The sequence below is a fragment of the Neofelis nebulosa genome, chromosome 4, assembly GCF_028018385.1.
Source record: "Neofelis nebulosa isolate mNeoNeb1 chromosome 4, mNeoNeb1.pri, whole genome shotgun sequence".
In the NCBI taxonomy this organism is placed as follows: Eukaryota; Metazoa; Chordata; class Mammalia; order Carnivora; family Felidae; genus Neofelis; species Neofelis nebulosa.
In genome coordinates, this window is record NC_080785.1 from 45765795 (window position 1) to 45783298 (window position 17504).

General features: G+C 40.4%; 3 protein-coding genes across 16 annotated transcripts in view; 2 read left to right on the forward strand and 1 right to left on the reverse strand.

Moving 5' to 3' along the window:
• The window catches only part of NT5C3A (5'-nucleotidase, cytosolic IIIA), a 61179-nt gene extending 56659 nt beyond the window's left edge, over window positions 1-4520 (forward strand). For 7 of the 9 annotated variants that reach the window (XM_058724638.1, XM_058724643.1, XM_058724646.1 and 4 more), the window contains 5 exons: window positions 461-550; window positions 795-851; window positions 2156-2318; window positions 3041-3241; window positions 3739-4520. In XM_058724638.1, the coding sequence (XP_058580621.1) occupies window positions 461-550; window positions 795-851; window positions 2156-2318; window positions 3041-3241; window positions 3739-3840 (613 nt within the window). In that variant the 3' untranslated portion in view covers window positions 3841-4520. The remainder of the gene's footprint in view (window positions 1-460; window positions 551-794; window positions 852-2155; window positions 2319-3040; window positions 3242-3738) is intronic. The other 2 variants (XM_058724639.1, XM_058724647.1) reach the window with 1 other exon arrangement.
• LOC131509163 (retinitis pigmentosa 9 protein) overlaps window positions 1-17504 on the forward strand; it is a 220842-nt gene that overhangs the window by 117489 nt on the left and 85849 nt on the right. The gene's annotated exons all lie outside the window — the stretch shown is intronic.
• Window positions 10269-17504, reverse strand: part of FKBP9 (FKBP prolyl isomerase 9) — a 42544-nt gene continuing 35308 nt past the window's right edge. Inside the window, exons 8-10 of the mRNA XM_058724636.1 lie at window positions 16591-16736; window positions 13928-14091; window positions 10269-11662 (exon numbers count right to left, since the gene is read on the reverse strand). Coding sequence (XP_058580619.1) covers window positions 11486-11662; window positions 13928-14091; window positions 16591-16736 — 487 coding nt within the window. The 3' untranslated portion in view covers window positions 10269-11485. The remainder of the gene's footprint in view (window positions 11663-13927; window positions 14092-16590; window positions 16737-17504) is intronic.

Genomic DNA, 17504 nt, shown 5'->3' on the forward strand with positions numbered 1-17504 from the left:
TTAAATCATGTGTTTATCAAACTTGTCAAAACAAGGGTTTTCTCTCGTGTGTGCTAGAGAGCATCTTTAGTACTGAGGTATTTCACAACAATTTAGACTACAAACGGGTAAAACAAATGGCTTTGCACTAATTCTCATAATCGGAGAATGCCTCTCTCAGTTGGATTTAGTTCTTTGAAGACTGAGGAAAGGTGTACACGTAGTAGCCTTTCATTGTCTCATTAACACATTTAAACTAAAACTTTGGGGTGAACTGGGAAATACAATAAGAAGATGGTATATTGATTTGAGAACCATAGGGTACATGGTCATTAGTGATGAATTTAAATTTCTAAAATTTAAGTCCAAAATATGATGAATGAAATACTGCATTATCTGTCACTGAAAAATGCCTTTTAATAAAGATGATGGTTTTGATTTGCTTTAATCGGTATTCTTTTTCTTTGGTCATGAACTCCAGGTATACTAAAGCACATGGCTTGCTTATTGAACAGGCTTTACCAAAAGCTAAACTTAAAGAAATCGTGGCAGAATCTGATGTTATGCTCAAGTAAGTTTCTAGGGTGTTTTTTGCTGTTAACTGTCTACAGACTTACATATGTACTCAAGTGTATATTTATATTAAAATAATCTATAACTATATTACTTATAAAAATGTAGCCAAAATATGCCACCTATCACAAAATAATGATGAGGATTTAGAATGATATATTAGATCTTGGTGTAGGCAGTAAGAGCCTTATGAGATTTAAGTTCTAATCTACATTTCCTCTCTCTACATTAAAAATTTCAAGACTTGGGGTGCCTGGCTGGCTCAGTGGGAAGAATGTGCGACTCCTGATCTTGGGATTGTGAGTTCAAGCCCCCTGTTGGGTGTAGAGGTTACTTAAAAAAAAATACTTCAAAAATATTTTTTTAAGACTAACTTAGAAATTTATGAAACCAGGACCATTGTAGAGTTTTTTAGCAAAATTCTTTTGAAAGACATAAAATATAAAAGGAACATTTATAAATCAAGTTGAAAAGAAATTTTTTGCTCATACCCTGTTTATAAAGTTACATGAATCTACTTTCTGAATTCTCAAATTTCCTTGAAAACTATCTCTAGGAAAGGTGAATATGATTTAGCAAATGGTAAAAATATTTGTATTACATGAATGATAAGATAGAAACATTTTTAAGCTTCTTTTCAATACTGTTTACCACCTCTAAAAATTTTCAACTTATTAGGTAAATATGATGATGTCGTGGGGGGTTTTTTGTTTCGTTTTTTAATGACCTACATTTTAAGGTGACCTACTTTTTTTGTCAGTTATTTATTTTGAGAGAGAGGGTGCGCACACAGTCAAGTGGGGAGGGGGCAGAGAGAGAGACAGACAGACAGAATTCCAAGCAGGCTCTGTGCTGTCAGCATGGAGCCCTTGCAAAGCTCCATCCCTTAAACTGTGAGATCATGACCTGAGCTGAAAATAAGAGTCAGGTGCTCAGGATGTTCAACCGACTAACTGAGCCACCCAGGCATGCCTCCAAAGTGATCTACCTCTAAGGAGGAAGGTATTAAATGTCGGAAAGAGTGTGAAGACAGCTAGTAAGCATTTCATTCCTTTGTAGGCAGCTTAACATATAGCCCAGGAAGAGTAAGGGAAGAAACTTAGATTAATAAGTTAAAAACATTACCTACAGCCACGCCTTAAGCAGGAGAGATGCCAGTTGTAAAGAGAATACATTCAGTTCCTGCCCCTCTGCTTTCCTGAGAGGAAATAGTTGAGCAGGATGGCAAGCGGGAAGTGTTTCAGCCCATTTCTCAATGGGTTTTCCAGGGTGTGCTTTTTTCCAGTTGTGGTTAATTATTTGCTGTTAAATGGTATACATTGTGAACTGTAGGCTTATGTCCATATTTAATGAGAGTCTAAAATCATCTAATTTGTATCATTAGAATTTATTAAAAGCAAGGCAAAGAGTGAACTGTTTGGAAAAACTTGTACTAAAGTTGTCATATACATCAGTAACCCTGCTCTGAGGCAGGATTCTGGAAAGGGAATATAAATGGGCCATGGAATTAGGTAGAAATGTTTTGCTTTTTTCATTTCTAGGTGAAAGGATATATATCTATATCTTGCTTTTTTAACAATCAGTTCCTACCTCCATCTTGCAGGGAAGGGTATGAGAATTTCTTTGATAAGCTCCAGCAATACGGTATCCCTGTGTTCATATTTTCGGCTGGTATCGGTGATATACTAGAGGAGGTGATCCATCAAGCTGGCGTTTATCACCCAAACATCACAGTAGTGTCCAACTTCATGGATTTTGATGACAATGTAAGAACATTTTTCATAATTACTTTTTAAATCTGAATATATCATTCTAAATAATTCTTCATAATTATTTTCTTCATAAGTAATTTTTCTTCATAATTACTTTTAAAATCTGAATATATTTTAATCATGTAAATGCAGTTGGTTTTTATCATTTAAGGTATATTACTTTATATATATATATATATATATATATATATATATATACACACACATATACATATATATATACATATATATAAAACATATATAATATATAACGTATATTAAATTAGGTCAGGTCAATAGGCCTACTCTGGGGCTCATCTCCCAGTGTTCTATCTGTATCCATGTTTTAAAAATAATATGGCTTTCTTAAACTTTTGTTTCCCAACCTATAGACTAATATTAAAATTAAGAAAAGTTCTTTTAATGTAACTCAGTGCAGCAGCTCTGAAGACTTAATACCCATAGGTGGAAAAAAAGAAGTAAATTAGAACTGACTTTATTTGAATAAATTTTTCAATTCAAGACAATATATTGTGAAGTACCTAATATGGGACCTCTGGTTAGGAAACATGAAAAGTTAGAATTGGATGTTTAGCTCACTGTGTTTAACATTTAAAGTACTCTCTAGAAAGTCATTAACTTCTCAGAGCCCTTCTTACCTATCATAAATGTGAAAATAGAACAAACAGAATTTGCAGTTTGGAACCTACTGTTTCAAAGGATTTATGTTTTTATAGGGGGTGCTCAAAGGATTTAAAGGCGAACTAATTCATGTATTTAACAAACATGATGGTGCCTTGAAGAACACAGAATATTTCAATCGGCTAAAAGATAATAGCAATATAATTCTGCTGGGAGATTCCCAAGGAGATATAAGAATGGCAGATGGAGTAGCCAATGTTGAACACATCCTGAAAATTGGATATCTAAATGATAGAGTAAGTATACAGGTCTGTCATTTAATTTTCTTATAAGAAAAAATAAGGATGGAACTTAATAGGCAATTGTTACTAAAGGTACATGCAAAAGGAGTTAGATACAATTTGATTGCTCTTTATTCTTTTACTTTGGTGTGATTAAGGGAATTGGGATGTACATCTGTATGCCATCGGTATTAGGGTGGCTTCTCTGGCCTCTCCCTACCAGAAACCTTAGCACCCCCAAGTCATGAAAGTCAAAAATGTCCCCAGCATTGCCAGAGAGTTGCTTGGGCAGTCTCCCCAGTTGAGACCCACTGGACTAGAGAGAAGTGACTTTGGGAGTAAAGCCACCCTGTGGCTATGTTCATAAGTCTTCATTTCAAAAGTCTTATGAAAGTACATTTTATTTACTTCATTTTAGCCCAAAAGATCGAATGTAATAATGAGATCCACACTGAAACAATTTACTTCTCCTCCCTGTATATCCTTTTAATTTTTCTGTTGTTGTTGATTAGGTGGATGAGCTTTTAGAAAAGTACATGGACTCTTACGATATTGTTCTAGTAAAAGATGAATCACTGGACGTAGCCAACTCTATCTTACAGAAGATTCTATAAACAAGCATTCTTCAAGAAGACCTCTGTGCTGTGGGTGCAATTGATGCAGGAACTGCTCACCTGTTCATCTTGCTGAAAGACTTCTATTTATAATACATTCTTGCTCTTGAAGTTTTTTCTCTACATTACTGAGGTATTTTCAGACATATTGAATCCATCAACTGGAAACTCCTTTTTTCCTCACCTCTCTCAACACACTCAACTATATTTTTTAACAGTTAAAAAAAAAAAAAAAAAACCTTACAGGTAAAATTTGAAAAATAACTCCATGAATTAATTTCCAGAGTGAATTTTGTAGTTTAATGTTATCATGAGGTTTTTGAGGAAACTTTTTACTCTGGGAAAAAAGTCTGTATAAGTTTAAAAAGAAGTTTTATGAAATGGTGAAATAATGTGCATGATTTTAAGTGTTGCTGTTTTTGTCATGTGGGTGAATTATGCTGATGATATCACCATCTCCTGAAATTGTATTATGTTTGGTTATTTTGTTCTTGAAAGTCAGTATTTATCAGAAAATAATGGCACTTGGTGTTTGAAAAACCATTGGTATCCACATATCACTAATCATTACAAAATGTTCTATATTGATGCACTGATAATACACATGAAGTGAAAAGCCTTTTAAATTGTACTGTCAAGACCATTGTTGTTCATTTATTCAACAAATATTTATTAAGCTCTTGCAGTGTTTTTCTTTGTGTGTGTGAGAGAGAGAGAGAGAGAGAGAGAGAGAGAGAGATGAATCCATTGTCATAGTGGCTATTTAGATTGAATATTTTTAAATTTACGTATTATAAGTTTAAGGATGAAAGGATAGTTGCAGAGAAAATTTAATCAGCCCTTCAGAAAATACCGGGGACTGGGAAAATTGTTTTCCCTCATTGAAAATATCAGTAAAAGAGGGTACTTTGTTGGAGGTCTAATAGTTTCAGAAATAGCCACAGGCAGGGAACAAAGTGGAGCTGGGTCTCATGGTAACTGAAACCGAGTACTGCTGAGTTAAACCGACATTTGTCTTTGCACTCTGACTTCCTGTTCCAAATTTCTGCTGCCCCATAAATGGTTCATACAGAGTTTAGACTTGCCATTGTGATAAATCTGACCCTGGCTCTAACCATTTCACTCCAGAGTCTCCGAGCCACTAATTCCATAAAGCATCTGAGCTCAGATACACACAGAGCATGTTCCAGCTGGTTCCGGACACCCAGTGTGGTCGGCAATCTCTAGTCCCATTTGATGTGGCAGGTAGGTGAGGTCTTACAGTGAAAACCTTTTCCCTGGGGCTGCCCATCCTTACCCTCCACCACTACTCCTTTTTATAGTAAACAATGAAACAAAGTTTATAATGGCCAGAAGTAGACTATTCTCTGTTGAAGTATTTCCAAAATCAAACTGGAAACCAAGTTTCCTTTTTTTTTTTAATGTTCATTTATTTTTGAGAGAGAGGGAGGGAGAGTGCAAGTGGGGGAGGGGCAGAGAGCAAGGAAGACAGAGGATCCGAAGTGGGTTCCGCACTGACGGCAGTGAGCCTGATGCAGGGCTCAAACTCATGAACCATGAGATCATGACCTGAGCGGAAACCAAGAGTCGGACACTTAACTGACTGAGCCACCCAGGTGCCCCTCGAAACCAAGACTCTAAAAGAAAGAGAGAGAAAGAAAGAAAGAGAGGGAGGGAGGCACCCCTTGAAACCAAGATTCAGAAAGAGAAAGGAAGGAAGGAAGAAGAGAGGGAGGGAGGAAGAAGAAACCAAGCTTCTTGCTTTAAAGCAGATTAGCGTCACATGAGAGTATCAGAATTACCTGGAGGAGTTTTTCACACAGAAAAAAAGTTGGGCATTTCTGATCTAATCAGAACTTTCTATCCCATATTGCAGTTAGAGCTTGCCATATAGACTATTTTCCAAGGAGTTTATAATATGCTGTCACATGAGAGTATCAGAATTACCTGGAGGAGTTTTTCACACAGAAAAAAAGTTGGGCATTTCTGATCTAATCAGAACTTTTTATCCCATATTGCAGTTAGAGCTTGCCATATAGACTGTTTTCCAAGGAGTTTATAATATGCTTCTACAAATAAGCATAGTTCATGGTATAAACGTAAAGAATACTGAAGGTATGACCTCCATTCTAGGCTTGGCTCAGCCCTTTACTAACACTATAGAAGTCAGGCACCTCCCCATCTAACAAAGGCCTTGAGGGCATGCAGTCTTTGTAGCCCCTTATAGCCACTATCAGGATAACTTGAATATCAAGCCAAGGCCCCTGCCTTTTCCACTGCATCCCTGGGACCGTATCACCTCTCACTGCCCCCTGTTCTACTGGTATTTGAAATAATTTGTTTTCAAGTTCCGTTTTCAGAGCAGTTTAATGTAGCCAATATAGAGTCAGACTGTTGTGATTTGGATCTTCCTTCTACCACTTAGTAGCTGTGTGACCAGAACAGATTATTTAACCTGTGTCCCAGTTTGCTCATCTGTAAAGTGAAGGTAATGATACGTCCTCCAGATACATCCCTGTGAGAATGAGATGTACTCATCTACATCTATGTATGCATTTAAATTTTGTATTTCCATTTAGAATGGCTTAGCGCAAGTATTCAGTATTGCTGGCTATTTGTCCGCAAGTGTGAGCACAGTCTGGGTGAACTGAAGAAACAAAGTTATTTTGTAGCCCTAGTGAACACCTGCAGTGTGGTAACTACCACATTTTCTTAAGAGTCTAGCATTAGCTGTTAAGAGTTTTGTTTTTTGTTTTTTATTTTGAATTTTACTTTAGGAGGTAAAGCAGTTTTGAGTGCTGAGATGAACAATTTTGATGAAACCGAAAAACAAAAACTGTCAGAGATACTACTTTGTTCCAGAGTGATTTCACAGGAACTCTGCTTTCCATGATATGTTTGATAAGACCAGAGTTAATTAGGTAGATTATTGAACATTTTTTTTTAACCAGACTTCAGGTTCAAGGCATACACCATGGAGAATCAGGAAATAAAAGAGGGGTGCCTGGGTGGCTCAGTCAGTTGGTTAAGCATCTGACTTTGGCTCAGGTTATGATCTCATGGTTCATGAGTTCAAGCCCCATGTCGGGCTCTGTACTAACAGCTCACAGTCTAAAGCCTGCTTTGATTCTCTGTCTCCTTCTCTCTCTGCCCCTGCCCCACTTGCACTCTCTCGCGTTCTCTCAAAAATAAATGAATAAATAAATATTTTTTTTAAAAGGAAGAAAAAATTTCATGGGATCTTGAATAATTTGGAGACTTATCCAAGGTTACCTCAAGATTCACCAGTCCTGCTGTGTTTTATACTTATTTTTGTATTTCAGTACAAGTTTAATAGGTAAGATAAAGTGTGGCTGAGGTGTAAAGGGTACAGGCCTTCAAATCAGTCAAACCTGGATCTGAGTCTTAGATTCTAACTACAACACTTGGTAAGTTTCTAACTTTTCAAGGCCTTGGTTTCCTCATCTCTAAAATGGGGTATTAATTTGAGGTGAAGATTGATTCAATGAAGAGTCACTCATCCCACCAAAGATTGAAGTCCTTACTGTGGGCTAGGTTCTAGAGAAACAATTAACACACCAGACATGCTTCCTGCCCTCGTGTAGCCAAAGTCAGACGCTTAACCGACTGAGACACCCAGGTGCCCCTCAAACACTATTTTAATAAGCATGAAAGTGTGATATCTGCAACTAGCAATAAGTAACTGGGAACAGTATTCTTAGTTTATAAACAGACACCAGATCCCCAAGAAAGCCAAGGGAAAAAGACTTCAAAGAAAGCAACCTTGTTCCTAGAAACCTAAGACATTGAAGTGCTATATATAAGCACTTACGTGTAATTGCACTCAGGCCCACTCTGTTGCCAAAATGTTTTTTTCTGTCTTTTAAGTAATAATTTTGAAAGGTATTATAAATTCCTAAGTAATGAGAGATCAAAACTCACCAGGTTTCAACAAAATAATGCAGATTGCTTACGCTCGCAAGATAGCTTAAGTTGGTATTTCAAGCACACAGGTCACATGCATACTCAGATGTCATATTCTCTGAGATACTCTAATCTCCCACTGGGCATCAATGACCTACTTCATCTTTAGGGCCCAAAGTCCAAAATCTGCATGAGTCATAAGTTAGGTGATCCCAATCTACAGCCGATCCAAACTGCCTCAAGCAGCAACACAGAAAATGAGTATAAGATGTGATTGAGAAAAATGCTTTGTGGCATCCCTACCCTGTATTTGGCTCCCTAATGAGTACTCACAGTCTTGCCAACAGAGCTATAACTCTTAATCATAACGCAGATAGAAACAGGGTTGCAGCAGCATCATGAGGTGAGGCCATCTGAGCAGCTGGTTGAGCCAGAGATTAAAGCCTCTGTCATGGTCACAGATAATTGAATGCCTTCCTTAGCAGCAGGAAGAATCAAAGTGCCCCAGTAGTGCTCAACAACAAGCCAAAGGTTTAGAAAGATAAGTACTACACAGTATCATTTATATGTGGTATTAAAAAAAATAAGTTGAAGTTATAGAAATAGAGTAAAAAAAATGGTTACCAGGGGCAGGGGGATGAGAGAAACAAGAGTTTGGTTAAACAGTACAAACTTCCAGCTATAAGATAAATAAGGTCTAAGGATTTAATGCATAACATGGCAACCATAGTTGGTAACCCTGTATTGTATAGTTTTAAAATGCTAAGAGTAGAACTTAAATGTTTTCTCTTTCTTTCTCTCTCTCTCTCTCTCTCTCTCTCTCACACACACACACACACACACACACACACACACACACGTGAAGTGATAGATGGAGAAATCCTTTCACAATGTAAACATGTACATATATCAAATCATCACATATGCATTAAGTATCTTAAAATTTTACTTGTTCATTACACCTCAGGAAAGAAAAAAAACACAACAGGTGGCAGGCTGGAGAACCAAGAAGAGCCAATATTTCCGTATGCGTCTGAAGGCCAAAAAAGACCAAGGTTCCAGTTCAGCAGTCAGGCAGGCAGTTTAAAAACAAAAACAAGCTACCCGGCTCCCTGGTGGCTCAGTCAGTGGAGCACAAGACTCTTGATCTCAAGGTCGTGAGTTCAAGCTCCATGTTGGGTGTAGAGATTACTTTTTTAAAAAAATTGGTTGAGGGGTGTCTGGGTGGCTCAGTTGATTAAGGGTCTTGATTTTGGCTCTGGTCATGATCTTTCGGTTCGTGAGATCGAGCCCCAAGTCAGGCTCTGTGCTGACAGCATAGAGCCTGGTTGGGATTCTCTCCCTCTCTCTCTGCCCTCCCGCACTAGTGCTATCTCTCTCTCTCTCTCTCTCAAAATAAATTTTAAAAACTTAAAAAAAAAAATTAAATGTTCCCTCTATTCTTGAAGCTCTAAGGCCCACAGTGCTTAATTTCCCCAGAGAAACGTATCTTTTATTCAGCAAACCTGTCCACCACCAAAGAAAACAACCAGTGAAGAAATTCAGACAGGACCAACTAAAAACCTGGGACAGAATAAGCACAAGGTTTTTATCTTCATGAAGATGTGTAAGGATAATGAGGTGTTACAGATCAAGTGCATTCCAAAGGGCAATTCCATTTAGCAAAATTATTAATCTATCTCGTGCACTTAAGGAATTCTGTTAAACAAAAAATCTTGAGTGACTATGTGCCAGGTAGAAGACGGTTAAGGAGTGTTAGTTACCATGACAGCAACAGCCAGGAAGGCCATGGGCAGGCATCTCCTTTGCCTTCCAAAAGCATACAGAGTCCCTGAAATTGCTTCTGCAAAGAGTAAACTGTAACATTTGCTTTTTTTCAAAAATGTATTTTGAAATTGCTTCTGCAAAGAGTAAACTGTAACATTTGCTTTTTTTCAAAAATGTATTTTTCTCTATACATGTGCCAGTTATCCTCCATTTGCTCCCACTCCAATGCCTAGTCCTTCACCTTACTCTGCACCCCAAAAAGCTGACTCTGAGAATACCAGCCACTAAGCTCCTCTTCCTTTAGCTTCAGATTGGGTTCAGCAAATGGGAACGAGTTACAGGACAGAGAATGGGGTGTCTCTGCCCTCCTCTGCTGCAGCGCCAGCCACACTTCTGGGCGTGGCTGTGTCTCCCCTTTAACGTTTCAGCCCCAGGGGGGTAGAAGAGCCCCCTACTGCTGCTGGCCAACATCTATCATGGTACCTTGACATCCTAACTAGGTCTCTAGGCTCTGTCCACACATCTGTAAGGTCCTTTACATAGCTTCTCTTTGGAAGGCCCGTATGTGGGTGTGTTTCCTGCCAGGACCCTGACTGACACACCCCCATACACTATCCGTCATACTCCTCCAACTTCAATGAGATGCAGCCCTCCTTGAGGTGATTCTCAATGGATAATCAAGACGTATTCTCATGGGATCCTCTCAGCCTTCAAATAAAACTCCACAACACTTGATATTATCATTCAATTTTTTTATATATGAAAAGTTCCGTTTTCCAACATTTATTCCATTGAAGGAGTGCACAGCATTTTCATGAACTATCTCAGGGCTACATCAGTACAAAACAGTTTAAATTAGTAAAAATAAAGCAGTTTCAAAAGGAAAATTACTGATTACTTCAGGGTGGACGCCACCACCACTTGGGAACAGAGGACATAAGGCAGCAAGGTTGTTGGTTACTGCATAACATGGGGGCAGGTTAACAGTGTCCTTGTTTTTCTACACAGAGAGAGGCCCATGGGCTTTAGGGCACCTCCCTCTCCAGGACACAAATGAGCAGAAATATGTCACCTTGTGTATGCTCATCTGTTGAGATGATACTTCCTATCTTGGTCACACACGCTGGAGCATGGATTAGCCACAAGCCCTATACAAATCTATCTGATCAAAAGATTCAGGGAGGATAGAGTAATGGGAATAAGAAAGGGTGAAGCAGATAATCTTATGTGGCAAACATAGAATCAAATTCTCTACTCATAGTCCAAGATGCCTCTTGTTTGGTCCACTGATTTTCTTCTTAACTTCCAAGTCACCCAGCCAATTGGAAGACCACAACAGGTAGAGCATGATTAACTATCAGCACACATGTGCAAGTATGTGTGTGTGCATGCATGTGTGTGTGTGTGTGTGTGTGTGTGTAGCAGGAAAGTGGAAGCTGGGCATTATCAGAGCCCGTACGGGCCACTGACAAAAGGGCCCCAACCTGGGGCTTTTGGGGAAATACTGCTAGGGCATGCTGTTTGTCTTTTCTGCTCATCTGGAGAACACTTTTAAAACACCAGCAAGTTAAAAAAAATTTTTTTTAATGCTCTTTATGTAGATCTCCTGGACGCTTTTTCTTCTGTTCCCTCTAAAATGGTTATGACCTCTGTATGACACTATTTTCCTTTAATAACAAAACTACACAGAAGGCTCACAAAACAATGGTTGACAGTGCAGCTCTTCAATATTCTACACAGCCCCTGCTAAGGCACCTCACACTGATTTTCATATCACTGGCATTTGGCCTAAAATTCTCACCATGTGTATCGACCCATCCCTGACATATGCCCCACGTACTATGTGACCATCTACTACTTGTGGACGATTCACCTTCTGAGAGACCCGCGGGCCTTCGCTTCACTTTCAGCCATGACCGGGGGCTTGGTATCACGCAGTTGGCCCAAGGCAGGTTTAGAGTTCATCATGTTTAGCCTCCTGGTCTTTGAGTTTGAATTCCTCTGCCGTGACCTTCCCATCTCCATTCCGGTCCTGGTTGGTGAACATATTCTTCACAATCATCTCAGCATCAAAACCAGGAGCGAGTTTCCCTTTGCCAGATGCCACCTGGGTATGAATGTATTCTGAGAACTGGAAAGAGGGGACAGGACAGACCATGAGATACAGCAGCCGAGCCAGGGTCTGAACAGAGCGTCCCGAGGGCAATGGGGCTGGAATTTGAGTCTAAGCTTGCAAAACAGACAAAATTTTGTGAACTACACAACCTGCCTGGTGTTTCTCCCTCCAGATGCAGGTGTACAACCATAATGACTAATGACTCCAGAAGTTCCTAGGCTCCACGCAGCAGTGACTGGAGCTATCCCTTCTCCCTAAATCAACACTTAGCTCTCCACCACAGGCTGATGCTCTAACCATCTTTGCCTCTGAGAACACTGCTGCCTCCCTCCCTCCCTTCTTTCCTTCATACAATGAAAACATAACCCTGCCCTTGTAATTCTAGCATATATCCTAGTGGGAAAGACACACAATTAGAAAAGAACATAAAAAATTAAGTAAGTCACATATTAAGTTCAAAAGTGCAATGCTCCAGAAAACAAAGGAGTAGAGTCAAGTAAGGAGGATCAAGAGTACAGGTCGGGGAGTGGGTTGAGGTCTCAATCCAGTGGTCAGGGTAAAACCCCAATGAAAAAGGGAGACCCGTGCAAAGGCTTGAAGGAAGGGAGGGAATGAGCCAAACAGTTATCCAGGGAAGTGTCTTCTGGGTGCAGGGACAGCTGGTGCAAAGGCCCAGCGTGTGCAATGCCTGGTAGAGAGGAGCAGCTGAAGAGGAAGTTACAGCGAGCAGGTCGTGGAGAACCTTCTTGGGGTCTTTGCAGGCCACTGTAAGGACTCTGGAAACAGAGGGGCTACTGCAGGGTTCTGAGACAAAGGAAGCCATAATCCAATTGAAGTTTCAGAAGGATCACTCCGGCTGCTGTGAGGGGCAAGGCTGAAAAGCACAAAGACCTTCGTAGAGGTCCAAGCAAGACCAAGCAGACAGTGGGCCAAGATGCTACCGACTGGAGGTGGTGAGATGTAGATAAATTTTCAGGATAGAGCTAAGATGATTTCCTGGTGGGTTTACTATAGCCTATGTGAGAAAGAGAGGAGTCAAAGATTACTGAGTGCTCTCACCTGGCAACTGGAAGGACGGAGTTGCCATCAGAGGAGATGAGGAAGGCTTTGGGTGAGGCAAGTTCAGGAGAGGGAGGTAGCAGCATTCAAAAAATGAAGATGTCAGGTGGGCAATTAGATGTCTGAGTATGAGGTAGAGAAGACCAGACCAGAGCTACAAGTTTGGAAGTCATGGCATGTGGATGACAAAGCCACTGGACTGGTTGAGATCACCAAGGGAGTGACATGAGATGGAGGAGAGAACAAGCTCAGGACTCAGGCTGGGGACACTCCAACATGAAGAGAGGGAGAAGATTCCTGAGAAGGAGCCACTAGTGAGGTAGAAGGAACACCAAGAAAGTCTGGTCTGGAAGCGAGGGAAAGAAGGTGTCCTGCAAAGCAGTCAGCTGTGTCCAAGAGTGAGGACAGTGAGCAGTGACCACTGGCTGCAGCCACATAAAAGGCACTGGTCACCTTAGCAAGACCAGGCTCAGTGACACAGAAGGACAAATGTCTGACAGGAGTGGATTTAAAAGTTTTGACATTTTCGCTGTAAAGGGAGCAAAGAAACAAAATAAATGAGAAGATGCACCAAGAAAAGGGAAAATAATAGCATGTTTTTATGCTAATGTGAGCAATCCAGTAGCCAGGGAAATGTGGCTGATGTAAGAGAGAAAGGGGAGAAGGCTGGAGCCGTGTCCTTGAATAAGCAGATGTGGAACAGGCAGATACTGGAACTGAGGAGGGTGTGACAGGACAGCCGACTCTATTCTCCAGCTCCATGAAGGGGTGTCTGCTACAGAAGAATCCACTCAGGACCTAGATGATCAAGATGGAGATATGTACCATGGCTCAAACCACTAGGTAGCTCTGTGACCTCGGGCAAATCATTTATCTCGTCTGCGTACAGCTGCTGCTTCTGAAAAACGGGGATGATGATTACATGGCTGCCACAAGGGCCAAGCAAGAGAATGTATATGAAAAACATTCAACATAATGCAGGCATACAGTGAGCACCCAGGAACTGAGAACCAAATCTAGATCTGTCAGCCCTAGGATCAAGCCCTGTACCTCTCAGGGCCTCAGTTTCTCCAGGGAGGAACTGTGAGCTTCAATTTAGAGAGTGTGTACAAAAGTGCGTCCTCCTCACTCTGAGAAGGCTTCACATCTGGAATGGATCCCCTGCCCCAATAAGGCTCCCCCCAGCTCATTTAGTCCCACTCTCTTTTGAAGGTCAGTTACCTCTTCGAGGAGGACTTCTCCATCACCATCCTTGTCGATTTCTTCGAACAGGTTGGGTGACACCTCGCCATTCCATATGAACATGTACCCCTCAGGCAGACCCGCCACGAGCTCCAGCAGCTCAATGTCAAACACCAAGACGGCACTGCCGGGTACTTCTCCATCTGCCTCACCAATAAGTGAGGAAACAGGGTTAGCACCACCAGGCAGCAGGCATGCCCATCTCAACCTCCCTCCCCCACCCAAGGTTCTAGCTGCCTCACAGATGGCAAGCATTTCCTGCTCAATACCAGGGGCACCTGAGTGGCTCAGTCAGTTAAGCATCCAACTCTTGATTTCAGCTCAGGTCATGATTTCGGGGTAGTAGGATCAAGCTGCTTGGGATTCTCTGTCTCCTTCTCTCTCTGCCCCTCTCCTGCTCGTGCTCTAAATAAATAAATAAACAAACAAACTAAAAAAAAAAAAAAAAAATTCAAATAATCCAGTGAAGAAATGGGCAAAAGACATGAATAGACACTCTCCAAAGAAGACATCCTGATGGCTAACAGACTATAATATAAACAAATGTTCAACATCATTTATCATCAGAGAAATACAAATTAAATCACAATGAGATGCCACCTCACACCTGTTGGAATGGCTAACATGAACAACTCAGGCAACAACAGGTGTTGGCAAGGATGCAGAGAAAGAGGATCTCTTTTGCATTGTTAGTGGGAATGCAAGCTGGTGCAGCCACTCTGGAAAACAGTATGGATGTTCCTCAAAAAACTAAAAATAGAACTACCCCACGACCCAGCAATTGCACTACTAGGTATTTATCCAAGGGATACAGGTGTGCTGTTTCGAAGGGGCACATGCAACCCCATGTTTATAGCAGCGCTATTGACAATAGCCAAAGTATGGAAAGAGCCCAAGTGTCCATCGATGGATGAATGGATAAAGAAGATGTGGTATATATGCAATGGAGTATTACTCGACAATCAAAAAGAATGAGATCTTGCCATTTGCAACTACGTTGATGGAACTAGAGGGTATTCTGGTAAGTGAAATTAGTCAGTTAGAGAAAGATGAATATCGTATGACTTCACTCATATGAGGAACTTAAGATACAAAACAAATGAACATAAGGGAAGGGAAGCAAAAATAATATAAGAACAGGGCGAGGGACAAAACATAAGAGACTCTTAAATATAGAGAACAAACAGAGGGTTGCTGGAGGGTTTGTGGGGGTGGGGGGATGGGCTAAATGGGTAAGTGGCATTAAAGAAGACACTTGTTGAGATGAGCACTGGGTGTTATACATAGAGGACGAATCACTGGAATCTACTCCTGAAATCATTACTGCACTACATGCTAACTAACTTAGATGTAAATTAAAAAATAAATTAAAAACAAAAAAGTTCAAAACCAGCAAGTGGTTTTTTTCCAAACTGTAAGTACTTACCATTAGTAAGTCATGAAATCTATTTACAGCATGGTGACCACCAATTTTTTAAATTCAGGAATAAAATAGATCAGGGTACACTGTCCATAGAAAGGATAGGTATGGTTTCATAAAACTTGAGTTTAAATTTTATATATAGAACTAATTGTGTATATGTATAAATTGCCTGTTCATGTGTAATACAGATGGGGAGATAAAAAGTATTTCTTTTTTTTTTAATTTTTTTTTTTTTCAACGTTTTTTAATTTATTTTTGGGACAGAGAGAGACAGAGCATGAACGGGGGAGGGGCAGAGAGAGAGGGAGACACAGAATCGGAAACAGGCTCCAGGCTCCGAGCCATCAGCCCAGAGCCTGACGGGGGGCTCAAACTCACGGACTGCGAGATCGTGACCTGGCTGAAGTCGGACGCTTAACCGACTGCGCCACCCAGGCGCCCCAGATAAAAAGTATTTCTTAACTCTATGTCTCGGTGAAAAAAGTTTGAAAAGCACTAGTAGAGACCACAATGGTAGAATTTTTGAATAAATCCTACAGCAGAACCTTAAGAATAAAACAGTATGCCTTAAAATCCTGACCTAAGATATGACTGTAAACACAAATTTGAGAACAGTATATATAGTATGGGCTCAAATGTAAGTATGCGAATATATATATGCATGTATATATAATATCTTTTTTAAAATTATTATGTTATAATTATTTATAATATATATCACAAGGTCTTCTAGGGTACCCATTTTTTGAAGTGTTTCTTCTTGGACTGGAGGAAGTAGCAGGCACTTTATGGTTTTTTTGTTTCTTTTTTAGTAAGTTCTACGCCCAACATGGGGCCTGAACTCATGACCCCAAGATCTAGAGTTGCATGCTCCACCAACTGAGCCAGCCAGGTGCCAGATTTTTTTTTTAATGTTTATTTACTTTTGAGACAGAGAGAGAGCCTGCACAACCAGAGGAGGGGCAGAAAGAGGGGACAGAGGATCTGAAGTGGGTTCTGCTGGTAGCAGTGAGCCCAATCCAGGGTTTGAACTGACAAACCGTGAGGTCACAACCTGAGCCGAAGTCGGACACTCAACCAACTAAGCCACCCAGGCGCCCCTGATTCTTTGGGTTTTAAATGGAAGAAGCATATTGGGGCTTTAAATATGGTACCCCAAAAGCACAACACTCAGATTGTGAACGTGCCCCAAAACCCTTTAATGCTGGTGCTTACTCACCCACGCCAGCCTCCCCGTAGCCCAGGTGGGGTGGGATGATCACTGTCCGTTTCTCTCCAACACACATCTCTCGGAGACCCATATCCATTCCCAACACAACTTGTCCAGATCCCAAAACAATATTATACGTTTTGCCTAAATTCCACCTGAAAATGAAACAGAAGAGTCCCTCGTTAGGTCATCAACCCATTGATATTTGAAAGCGTTTTCATGAAAAGGACCATCCCTTCTGCCACAGACACAGAACCCCTATCTAATCAGGAAGAAACATCAGACAGGAGCAAACTGAGAACGATTCTGCAAAAAACGAACCTGTAATCTTCAAAAGCGTCAAGGTGAAAATCAAGGAAAGGCTGAGGAACCAGTCCAGAGTATTGGAGAATATGAAGTGGGATCATTTTGCTATAAAAGACCTTCTGGGAACAAGTGGCAAAACTTAGGTGGGGTCTGGGGATTAAAACGTGATAACGTATCAGTGTTAACTTTCTGGTTATAAAGTATGCGTTGAATTATGTAGGAGAATGTCGACATTTGTAGGAAATGGGTGATGGGACATCATGGTGGCAACCTATCCCCAGCGATTCGGGGAAAAAAGAAGTCCTTCCTTCGTACTGCTCTTACAACTTTTCTCTATATTTTAATAAATATCCTAGTAAGGAGTTTTCATGAGAATTTGAAAAATACATAACCCTGTGTTTTGGATTTATGTGTTTTGGATTTATCAAGACCTGACTCTGAATCTTGCTTCTGCCACTTGATTGGATGCTGAAAAATAAAATCTCTCAATTTCCTCATCTATAAACTGGTGATAATAATAGCTATCTCACAGGGATATTCTCAACAGTAAATAACTCATGATGCTGGCACGGAGGAGAACAAGTATAAAGAGCTCAAAAAATGGATGGCCTTGAGTA